Consider the following 12,404-nt stretch of genomic DNA (forward strand, 5'->3'; position numbering starts at 1 on the left):
AACGTTGAATCCTTCAAACCATCCCAGTTTGTAATATATACTCCATATGTTTAGAATGCATGTTTTTTTATGTACATGTACTTACTACACCAACCTATATACTACATCAATTACTCGTGACAAAATGAGAAGTTATTAGGTGATCATACCTCATCACATGACGTGAGAAAGCACCGATAAAAATGCATTAAATTAGGAACTTAGTGCTAATCACTCGAATAATTACCATAATTATTCTTTATTAAATTATTCTTATTAGTTTTTTCTCACCATGCATGCAATTCCAACTTCCTAATAAAATGCGAGGAGAATAGTTAAATTGTGGAGTCCTTTCTCAAAAGCTCCCTCAAATGTCCCTCGCTTCATTAAATCAACCTAATCCTTAATTCCTCCTTTTGCGAGGCGCAGAAGACGATCGCAAACACCATACAAGTGGAGCTTCAATTAGGATGGACGCATCAGTTGGAAAGAAGATTCGAGCTCTCATCGTCGGAGCCACCGGCTTCATCGGTCAGTTCCTTGCCGATGCCAGCTTGGACATGGGCCGCCCCACCTACGTTCTCGTTAGGCCAGGCCAGGCAAGCCCGACCAAGGCCAAGTCTCTCAAGGCTCTCCGGGAAAAAGGAGCCATACTTATCAACGTGAGTGTGATTCCCTCTATATTACCAATCCATATCCTTGAGATGACACTTGCTTATCTTATTCACTTTTGAATTATACGATGATGATATATTTGATGAACTATATATGAATCATGATCGGGTTATTTCGAGCTCGTCTTGCTCGTCGCAGGGGACGATTAATGACAAGGAACTAATGGAGAAAATACTGAGAGAGCACGAAATAGATGTAGTCGTATCAGCTGTGGGAGGAGGAAACATATTGGATCAGCTCATATTGGTCGAAGCCATTAAAGCCGTAGGTTGTATCAAGGTAGAACAAAACATGTAACTCCTAATCGATATTAATATCGATTCTAAGCTTAATCAACATGATTAATTTACTGTTATGGATCTGTCGCAGAGATTCTTGCCATCGGAGTTCGGGCATGATGTGGACAGGGCGGAGCCGGTGGAGCCAGGCCTGTCCATGTACAAGGAGAAACGTAGGATCAGACGGGCGGTGGAAGCTTGTGAAATGCCATATACATACATATGTTGCAACTCAGTTGCATCTTGGCCCTACTACGACAACACTCATCCTTCAGAGGTCCTTCCGCCGCTCGATCAGTTCCAAATCTATGGCGATGGGAGCATTAAAGGTAAAATTTATTAGTTTCATTCTTATGAATGTGAATTTATGCACTCTTTAAATGAAAGGTGCGGTTCTCAGTTTTCTCGTACATATACATATATATGTAGACATATTTATATATACTCAATTACTAATGGAGGCAAAAGAATCCGGTAAGTTCATGATCAAATGTTTATGCAAATAGTAGATAATCCGATGTTTTTGGATTTGTACGCACGAAAGCTGTCGAAATCCTAGGAATCCTTTCAAATTGCCCTGTTCACTGCTTTCATTGGGTAATCATGTATGTATTTTCACCTGAAATCTTAACGATATAGGTCTCTGCATATTGAGTGATTTGTATTTTACGAAAATCCGGCAGCCAAGAAATACAAAATTGTCTTATTGACTGGGAAAGCTCCCTGTATTTCTTTCAAGCTGCCACGCATGTCTTGTATTCTCAGCCATATTGAAAGAGGCTACTCAACCATTGTTAACCCTAAAGCAGAAGAACTAGGAATTCTGTTTATTTCGAGAAATACTTATACGTAACAGGTATAATACGTAACATATATCACAAATTAATAAGTATTAAATACATTACTGCAGGCAGTTACAAATTTGTGACACGGTATCATTAAAAAAATAAATATTTTTTTTGAATCTTATGGTACAATGTTACGTAATATATGTGTGCATTAAAGACCTTTTTATTAATTTTAAGTACTCTACCATTTCACAAAGGATCACAAAAAATTGCATGCGAAGAGTTGATTGAATTAATTAATTAATAACATTATGGAAGATTTAATAATCTTCAGATTTGGAATAGTCTTCTAGTGTCTTGACTAAGGGTTAGGCGTAATTAACTATCGCAAGGAGATCCTGTAATTTTCAACCGATTTTTCACTAGGATTTAGAATTCCGTACAATTAATCTGTCATCTTTCTCATGTCCACTGCCAATTGGTACGTGCCTTTATTAGCTAAAGATCCACCGATGGGTTGACAACTCGACCCGAACATATGCCGCTGATCGAATTATCACATAAATTTGGAGCGGACACTAGAATTTTCCACATTATTAATACTAATTAGTAGTCACTTTCAGGGAACATCTTTGTTCTATTTTGTTCACGTGGCTTCAAAATGTCTTGCTTATTTCCCGTGTCCATTATCGCTATCATTTGTTCATAACTATCTTTGTTTATTGTAGCTTACTTTGTCGCTGGAACCGATATCGGGAAATTCACTATGAAAGCGATCGACGACGAGCGCACTCTCAACAAGACAGTGCATTTCCGACCGCAGAGTAACCATTACAACATGAATGAGCTTGCAGCGCTGTGGGAGGAAAAGATCGGCCGGACACTCCCGAGAGTCACCATAACTGAAAATGAACTATTAGCCTTGGCTGCTGGTAATATCTTTTTGGAATCCTCGCACGAGTTTGGTGGTCAAGTTTGGCACAACTAGATTTCAAAGTGACGATATAGTATTATAACTGCATCAAAGTGCTACGTACTGTCGGATTAATTGCAGTCCTTTCAAATTACAGATTTATTTTTACTGTTCATTTTTAGTTAATTCTTAATTGATCAGCTCATATTGTGTTAAAATTTTTCAGAAAACCGCATACCAGAAAGTAATGTTGCTGCAATCACACACGATATATTCATCAAAGGGTGTCAGAACAACTTTTCGATCGATGGCCCTCGAGATGTTGAAGTGAGCAGTCTCTATGCAGAAGAATCTTTCCGGACGTTGGACGAGTGCTTCGGGGAGTTCGTGACTAGGATCGACAAGCGCAAAGAAATTACCTACTAGCTTTAGCCTGGAACTGGCCGGGGTATTCACTGGAACCTTAATTTGCATGTACTTGAACTTGTGTGCGTGAACGATAGGTACATTAATATCGGAAAAATGAATAAACAAGAATCTTCAACATTGATCCTGAAACCTTGATGATTTTCCGTACAATGGATTTATGATTCGACGTACGGAAAGTGAGTTTTAATTCATCTCTTCTTCTTCAATATGCGAAACGACAGAAATTTCTAAGATGAGTACGATATCACAGTTATATGTCCACTTGAAATCAGCCCACATCGAGCCTGATTGGGTTGGGCCACTACGCTTTTTAACTTTTCAGCTTCGTAGAACCCAATAAGGGCCCTTTTAGTCTCGGGCGATTGAAGCACCTGCCCAAATTGATCAGTCAGCTCCTGAGATAATTATTGAACGATTTATGCGAGTAAACTACACTCGAAAGTGTTCGAAAATATGAATCTCAAATTACTCATTAAAAAAAAAAGAATCCCAAATTTATTATTATTATTATTTTTGTAAGTATCACTCAATCCTTTTAATGTCGTCAGAGAATTTTATTTTTTCAGCGTGCACCGTTTGGTATCTAGAAGCCTAATGGACTCGAATTAATTTAAGTTCAAGTCGGATCAGCCCACTAGGATAAAACTCTTCTCGTATTGAATTTTTCACATTTATAAAATTCGAATCCAAGACTTTATTTAACCGTCTCAACTAACCTAATTGGATTGTTCATAGAGTTTTTTTTTTTTCATTACAAGGTCATGAATCTCGTATATAAAATTCAAAAGCTTTTTTTTTTTTTGTAAAGGAGGCTTATACTCTAATACAAAGATATGAAATAAAACATAATAAATGGCCATATAAGTTCTACCCATGAGAATTGAACTTAAGACCTATTGGTTCTGAATTAGCGTTTTGAGTCACCAAATTAAGACTTCTCTCTTTTTAAAAGTTAAATATATGAACAGAAATAATTTTACGTACTAATGATAATCGAATCTAAAATCTTCTACTTACTAAGTGGTGACGCATGTTACTATATTATAATAGTACCTACTAGTATGTAAAAGTACTGTATACAACTTACTTGTTGATCAAAGGTCAATAAATGTTACTATATTTATTTTTTTGTCGGAAGGGAGGCCTATATTCTAATATAATGTTATGAAATAAAGCATAATAAATGGCCATATAAGTTCTATCTATGAGAATTGAATTTAAGGCCTCTTGGTTCTGAGTAAACGTTTTGTTCACTAAATTAAGACTCCCCTCCTTTTTTAAAAGTTAAATATATGAACATAAGTAGTTCTACGTACTAACGATAATCGAATCTAAAATCTTGTACTTACTAAGCGATGACGCATGTTACTATATTATACCAATACCTACTAGTATGTAAAAGTACTGTATACAACTTACTTGTTGATCAAAGGTTAATAAGATTATGTTTGGTTCGCCGGAATGGAATTAATGCAGAATATAATGGATATGGATTATAATAGATAGAGAATATAATTGAAACTATGATGAAATTTTATTTGTTTGGTTGGAGGAAATAACAAAATTGAGAACTGAAATTTTATATTTGGTTGATCAGAATACACGGGGAATATGACATGTTTCAAAGGCAAAAGACACATATACTCTTGATTTAAATATTACAATAATGTAAAATTTAAAAATTAAAAAGGCCAATGTTCATCTTCTTCTCCGAAGATGAACAATAGCACTAACAGCCATGGATAAGGTCGAGCCTGAGATCCCGAGCCCTGGTTTCATGGCCGAACCATATCCCACCCCGATTTCGGTCTCGCATGGCTTCTCCGAGGTCGAGTCTGACTTCGTGACCCGAGAGACTCGTTGGAATGATGAAAGCCGCCATGAGGTGGACTCACTCCCCGATGATCTCTTCCTCGAGTGCCTCTCCTGGGTGCCTCCACCATCCCTGCTTTCTGTCTCCCTCGTCTACCGTCGCTGGTCCCGGCTCTTCGAGTCCCCTGCCTTCTCCGGCCTCCGTTGAATTCGCGGACTACTCCGCCCCACCATCTTCGCACTCGGGTCCTTTGCCGACTCCTCCTGCCTCCTTGCGGCTTCCCTATGCTTTTTCGACTCCAATCCTGCGTGGAGGGTCTCCCTGATACTCGCAAGTGACTCTGTCTCGCTGGTGAACCTCTACGGCTTGCTGCTTCTTCGATCTGGAAGCTTCATTCTTTGATCTAGGGTTCCTGAAGTAGAGTGGCATCGTTTTGTAATTTGTGATTAAAATGGAGGGTATTTTTGCCATTTCACACATATTCAGGATTAGATGTAAAATGGGGAATAGCTATGACTGATCTTCATGGAATGAATGCCAATGTATGTTCTCTTCATGATGGGAGGTCCGATTCGGAATGGCTATTTCGGATTTGTGGGTTCTCAAACGTCGAAATATATATTCCGCACAGAGTACATAAGGAAGGGAATATTAAATCCCTGAGCCAAACATGCCCTAAATGTTTTCCACTTCCTCGATGGTTGCAACCAACATTTCTTTACAAATTTTGTATTTTGGTCAATGACTAATTTGATATGTGTGATTATAATAATATTGGATATTCCTGCGGTTTGACTGGTGAAGATTTTCTTTTCCTTGAAAGGGACGACTGGATGATGCCAAATATATATATATATATATATTAATCGCCCTACGTCTTATTTAACGTCAAGATAGGGATAAAGGGTTGCATGGTATAAATGAGTACTAAGATCTGCTCCCCTTCTTCCTAAGGCAAAATCTGGGACAGAACAGGGGCAAGCTGGACATGATATATGACACTTCCATAGCGAGAGAATATTTATAGGATAGCTGAACTTTAAAATCTTTACATAATATTTCGAGTGGGTGGATGTATCATGCGTATTATAAATGAATAGATATGTATTCCATGTATAAATGTCTATCTTTAAATTACTCCCGGTGATTATTACACTCATTGAATTCATCCTGGAGGAGAAGGAAAGAAAGAAAGAGGATTGTACTAAATTTTTCATTGACAAATAAATAGATGAAAACTGCATCAGATTTAAGAGATTAAGCTAATAAGCGTGGCTATCAGTACTTTTTACATGTCTAACATTTTCCTTGTAATCTCCCGTCACGTAATTTCTTTCCATGATCATAGATTGAGATAATAATAATAATAATAATAATAATAATAAAATAATACACATGTATACAGTATCCATCTTATTACACCCCTAGATATTTTTGTTCGAATTTTTCGATATGGGGTTTCTTCTTTCGACACTTCCATGACAAGAATAGGACACGCATACATATGCATATATACATATGTTAATGCAAGTACATGCTTGTACATCTATATGATGAAGAAGGGCTGTCACATAAGTAAAGCCAACAAATGGAAATTGAGGTAAAATTAATTAATGGAAAGGGACGTAAAAGGTGACGAGAGCATGAGCATCAGCCCCTCCCCTTTGCCCCCTACGAACTTCACTCAATTAATAATTCCTTTCTGTAATCTCATTAGATGACGTGCGAAGAGAGAGTGAGTGAGTGAGAGAGAGAGCAGGCAAAGCACCAAAAACACAACACAGAGAGAGAGAGAGAGAGGTCTGGAATAATCATAATCAACCAGCAAAACGGACGTACATACATATATAAAATATATATACTTACACACACACATATGTACGTATATATAATTCCCATGTTAGGATTTGGCTTGAGGTTTCACTTGCCACGAAAAAGATCCACCCCCACTTTCTTTTGCCTCTTTCACAACACCAACAACGTCAACAACAACCTCCAACTCTCTCTCTCTCTCTCTCTCTCTCTCTCTCTCTCTCTCTCTCCATATAATAATTCTTACTTGTCTGTACAAACCAAAAACTGATGAAGGGATCAGCATGATGAGAATGTGAGTCCCCACCAAACTGCGTATACGACTCCAAGTCCAACACCAACATCGAATGACTATATATATATTAGCACATATATACCAGTACTCATGGCCATCAAGAGGCCTCCTCATCAAACTTGCTAAACAATAGTGGAAATAAGCATTATACTTTTATGATTTTGTGTCTTCTCTATGTAAATTCAGTTCATCGAGTCGACATTTTCCTCTGCCTAAGTGAGATGGAAAATATGTCAGTGAGGAAAATTTTTTTTCTCTTTGATAGGATATGGAACCTTATATGCAATTGCTTTAGTTTGCACCTTTTAGGCTGGGAACACCTTTCAAATTCCTATTTATGTTCTGACCCTGAAAGGGAAATGCATTATGTTTTTCCATCCTCGATCTATTTGTAGATTTTGAAAAGATAAACAGTATATCCTATATATATTGTTACGCTTATTTTATTTTTAACATTTCATAGAATATAGCATTTTGGAGTTTGGAATGGTTATAGATGAGAAAATATCGCATTTTTTCTCCCAACATTTGAGACATATGAAGGGAAATAAAATTTCATAGCTGATAAATGATTTTTTTTATGACTTCTTTAAATTTTGAACTGATTTTGAGGTGGACAAAGTTGGAGAAATATACATGAATTTTTTATACTAAGTAATTATTAGCTACAACTTTTAACAATTTTTGGAAAGGGAAAAAAGATGACTATCAGAATTTCTCTTTTTTTTTTGGGGCCAAATTAATGCAATAAAAATGTGAAATACAACTTTAATTTGTTGGCTAATCTGCATGTAATGTATGTCATAGAGGATATTGATGCTCAAAGCACAAGATAGAACATGACAATGGCTGCTGAATTATTCATGAACCCCACATGCATGGATCAAAATATGATCTAATTAAATTACCCAATATTTATGAATGACATTAAAATTGCAAGTCATGTCCATCCTCAGATGCATGAGATTACCACATGGAGAAACAAAACTTGTTATATTTAATTGATAATTCGAGATATCTGTTCAAGGAAGTCGATATATTTTGGCCGTATCAGACACTTACCACATATATCCTCCTAGCATGTCCCCGTATACCAAATGGAGAAATATACAAGTGTTCAAAACACATCACTTTCCCCATTTGTTTCAGGCACTCAAAAACACAAAGTCGGCACACCAAATTCAAGGATGAGATCAAGACCATTTGTCTCGAGAATTAACCGGGTGCAATAAAAGACCCGTATACCTCCTCAGCAATAAGAACGAAAATGCAAATGAAAATAGACACAATATACCAGCACGCCCGGAAAACTGAAGGGCAAAGAAAGCATAACATAGAAGGTCGAATAGACAACAATCAAAGAGACCTGTGTTCGATGATGTTAATGTTAGTAGTACGCTGTCTCTTAGCACTCGCTGAAGAAGACTCGTCGCCATTACCACCAGCTTTCTCCACTACTGCTTTAAGAGCTTCCTGAATAGAGCTTATAGAATATTGTTGGGGTGATTGTTGGTGATCTCCGCTACTATTACTACTCAAGTCTTCTTCCCCGGTTATGAACAAAATGTTCTTCACACGTCCACCAAGGGTCGTGATCTCGGCCTTCAGGGTTCTCAACCGCATTGCCTTTAGGGTCTTGATTAGGTCGGGCAAGAGATCGGGCCTATCCTCACAGCATATCGATGCCTTGATCAAAAACTTCCCATCCTCATCTGACGTATCGACCATCAGCTCATCGATCTCGGTGGGTATCGGACTTGTCTCAGCAATCAGGGAAGTCTGCCGTTTCAGCTCCTTCACATGTTGGATCACTTCTGCGAGCAATGAAGCTTTATCCGTCTGGACCACGAAAGAAACACAAGTAACAAGGATCATGAACATTATATTCAACTAATATACTGCCGTGCATTATGGATCTACTTATTAAAAATACACGGTGTACGTTGCTATTGGGAAGTATTCAAACTTATAGTTGGTGAAGCAACATGTGACTTATGCTACAACCTTTAAGTTGGTGAGAGGCAATCGTAAATATATATAGGTACAAAGTATTATGTAATGGACTTCGTGATCCGGGCCAACCGACACCTAACAAATACTGAAGACACCTCACGCTCTCACCAAAAAACACTAGGGGTGTGCACGGGTACCGGGTATACCCGGAACCGGTTGGAACCTACCCTAACGGGTAGGGTTTGGCTAGCTCGTATTGAAAATAGGGTAGGTTTCGGGTATTAAAATTAGGAACCTGTGAAAATCGGTTCCGGTTCTGGTTCCTGTCTACAGGGTACCCGGAACCGGTTATTTATAAAAAAAAAAGAAAGAGGAAATGGTAAAGTTACTATCTCCTCTAATGAATCAAAATATAGGCATTTTGTTATGTGAGATCGTATTATGGATGTTCAATTTTGTCGATGGATTGATGAGACATATTATTATTTGATTGTTGTGGATTAATCTAAATTTTGTTGATAATCTATTTGGCATGATTACTGATTATGTATGTGATATTTTCGATTTTATTTAGCGAAAGGAAAAAATTTACAGGTTCCAATAGGGTACCCGGAACCTATGGTATAATACAGGTTCCGGGTAGGGTCTGGTTCCATGATTCAACAGGGTAGGGTCCGATTCCAAAATCTTGGAACCTGTCCCATACAGGGTAGGGTCCGGGTATTATGAAAAATACAGGGTACCCGGAACCGATCACCCCTAAAAAACACCATGTAATAGAAGATAGTATCGGAAAAGAAGGTAGAGATGAGGGATCCATTTACGAGTTATAGGTATGTTATGGGGGGAGAAGGAAGCTAGGCATGTCGTGGAAGGACTGACAAGTGCTTGTGTGGGTGCTGGTTCTTGTCTGTCTTTAGTTTACATTATATGCTTTCCTTTTTGTTTTCAGTTTCTCCAAAATCCGGCAGAGATTCTCAGTGAGAAGCTTTTTCGACTGCTCCATGTTTGTTCCTCTTTATCATGTCAACCCAGCGACATTAATGCACACCCTTTTTTGCCTTCCTTCCTCGGAAATACCACAGGGCTCAGAAAAGAAGGAGAAGAAGAATATAGACTGAAGTAAATATAATATATAAATATATGTATAGTTTATGAGAAAAATGTTATATATATTGGAAGGATCAAGAATAAAACAAGCTGAGGCTGCACTTTCATATCTTAGCTATATATATAGTGGTAGGTTCTTGGTTTTGTAACTTCCAACTAGAATCTAAAGAAGATCTTTGAATTGCAACATAAAGTTCAACCCACGATATTTAATAAAAACAAAAAGAGGACGCAAAAGTTATTATTATTATTTTTTAAATTGTTTGTTGCTTTGAAGAATAAACTCAAAAAAGTCTTTTTTGACACTCGGTGGAAAATGGAAAATACACCATTTGGGGAATATTAGTTCTTTAACATTTCTAATTTTTATCCTTCTTTTTACCAATGTCCACTTAGTTTATGAATTTCAATAGGAAAAAAGGGGTTTATTAGCAGAAACCGACATTAACTATAACATGAATTTTAGATTAATTTGGTGCAAGCAATTAGAATACTTACTTTGGTGGTGCTAGGTAACAAGCTCCGGAGCTTAGCGAGATGATTGTTGATCCTCTCCCTCCTCCTCCTTTCGGCCTCACTATGGCTCTTAGATGCGGCGAGGGCCTTAGCATCCATTATTTCCTGAGCTGTCATCTTCCCAAGCTCGGCCTGAAGGCCGAAAGGTGCACCGGAACCCGGGACAGCCCCGACCCCGAGCGTGTCCGATATGATCCTCAGGTGATCGGAGGTCGGTCCATCGTACGCGAATTGTAGGGAACTAGCCGCCCTCCTATTGAAGAAGCTCCCATAAGGTGGCGGCGGCGGGGGAAGGAGAAAAGGATCGATGATGTGGTGATCTCGGGGACTTGGGTTGGCGCTAGGAGAGAATTGGCTAGGGTTGAAGGCGTGGACTGGAGGGAGAGGCCAAGGAAGTATAGGGGTTACTTCCGGGAAAATCAATCCGCCACCGCTGCCGTCACCTCCTCCGCCGCTAAATATATCCGGGCCGTGATGGTGCTGATGGAAAAGCAACTGATCCTGTTGATGGTAGGGTTGTAGATTATGGACACTACTCTGGGAGCACTCCCCTTGGTGATGAATATCCTCCTGCTTCATCCCGCTCATCATCAATCAATCGCTATTGTTTACCTGAGCTAATAATCTCCAATCGACCGAGATCACGAAAAGATCACTCACGAGCAGCCTTTCAATGACCGAGCAGCCGCCTTCTTACTCCTTTATTATCCAAAAGGAGTATTTTGGAAGTTGGGGTTTAGATTTCTCACTGAGGTTGGCAAGAAGGAATATTGAAAAGTATATTGAGGAAGAGAGGATGAATTAATTGATTTGGTAGGGTGAAAAGGCTTAATATGATCTCTCTCTCTCTCTCTCTCTCTTTCTGTCTGCTTCTCTTTGTATAGTTCTTCTTTGAAGAAGTGAGAGGAATAGAAAAGGCCAAAGGGCTGGATACTTTGGTTCTCTGACTCTCTCTCTCTTTCTCTCTCTCTATCTCTTTCACTTGGTAGGTTTTTCTGCCAGACACACACAAACACAACCTTTGTGGGGGGGAGAAGACCCCTTTTTATCCTCATCGCTTAGAACCTATAATTATTAAGCTTCCTAAGCTTAAAAGATCCCCTTTTTTCTTTTCTAGGTTATACTTTTTTGGCCGGATCATGAGTTGTGTCTCCAATCTATTGATTAAGTATTATTCCTATTTATTATCGGCTTGCAATGGCCATGAAATGCTTGGTGGGTCAAACCCTACACACTGATAAAGTCCGTGTAATCGTAGCAGAGTTTACTAACTGTACATCAACTCGTAATTATTTTTGTTTTCTTTTCTTTTCTCAATTTTGGGCTTTGGTGGTTTTCTTTTTTTGTTGGTACTTGTTTGGAGCCTTCCACTAGTCTAAATATGTATATATGTATATGTGTTATATATAGTCTGGGGAGAGTACTATACACTACTGACTGATATATGTGCTGTGCCCTCTGAGCTTTGCTTTCTACAGTCTTCCCTTCCTTTTTTCCTACGGCACTCTCTAATTCTATGCACATCCAAATCCGCCACTTCTCCTGTTGCTATCACAGCGGGGAAGCCTCAGAGCATTTATATATATATATATATATATGTTATTATATTATATTTTCCTTTGATATATGGGAATTTTTTAGTTTACAATTATTTGTTGCTTTAATCATTTTATACATCCAAAAGAGGGAGTGTACGTATATTATATTGTTTGTTTATGTAAATTCCTTACCATGTGGGTGTGTTTGCGTGTATAAAATATTGGATGTGTTGCCCAGTGATTGGTTCAAAATACATACATACATATATATATATATAATATAATATAATTAAATGAAAACCCAC

The 12,404-nt window shown here is 38.1% G+C and overlaps 3 protein-coding genes across 3 annotated transcripts in view; 1 reads left to right on the plus strand and 2 right to left on the minus strand.

Annotated features, from left to right (window-relative positions):
• LOC116212240 (SUPPRESSOR OF GAMMA RESPONSE 1) overlaps positions 1–46 on the minus strand; it is a 4,387-nt gene extending 4,341 nt beyond the window's left edge. The window contains exon 1 of the mRNA XM_031546807.1: positions 20–46. Coding sequence (XP_031402667.1) covers positions 20–46 — 27 coding nt within the window. The remainder of the gene's footprint in view (positions 1–19) is intronic.
• Positions 47–317: 271 nt separating this feature from the next.
• On the plus strand, positions 318–3,191 carry LOC116210922 (leucoanthocyanidin reductase-like). The gene is made up of 5 exons (XM_031545073.1): positions 318–641; positions 793–933; positions 1,024–1,261; positions 2,449–2,652; positions 2,860–3,191. Exons 1-5 carry the CDS (start codon positions 450–452, stop codon positions 3,057–3,059), a joined length of 975 nt encoding a protein of 324 aa, XP_031400933.1. The 5' UTR covers positions 318–449; the 3' UTR covers positions 3,060–3,191.
• Positions 3,192–8,001: 4,810 nt separating this feature from the next.
• On the minus strand, positions 8,002–11,581 carry LOC116209840 (transcription factor bHLH30-like). The gene is made up of 2 exons (XM_031543564.1): positions 10,544–11,581; positions 8,002–8,821 (listed from the first exon to the last, which is right to left on the minus strand). The coding sequence occupies exons 1-2, from the start codon at positions 11,150–11,152 to the stop codon at positions 8,339–8,341; spliced, it is 1,092 nt and encodes a 363-aa protein (XP_031399424.1). The 5' UTR covers positions 11,153–11,581; the 3' UTR covers positions 8,002–8,338.
• Positions 11,582–12,404: the final 823 nt, after the last annotated feature.

This window comes from Punica granatum, chromosome 6 (assembly GCF_007655135.1).
Source record: "Punica granatum isolate Tunisia-2019 chromosome 6, ASM765513v2, whole genome shotgun sequence".
Taxonomy (NCBI): domain Eukaryota; kingdom Viridiplantae; phylum Streptophyta; class Magnoliopsida; order Myrtales; family Lythraceae; genus Punica; species Punica granatum.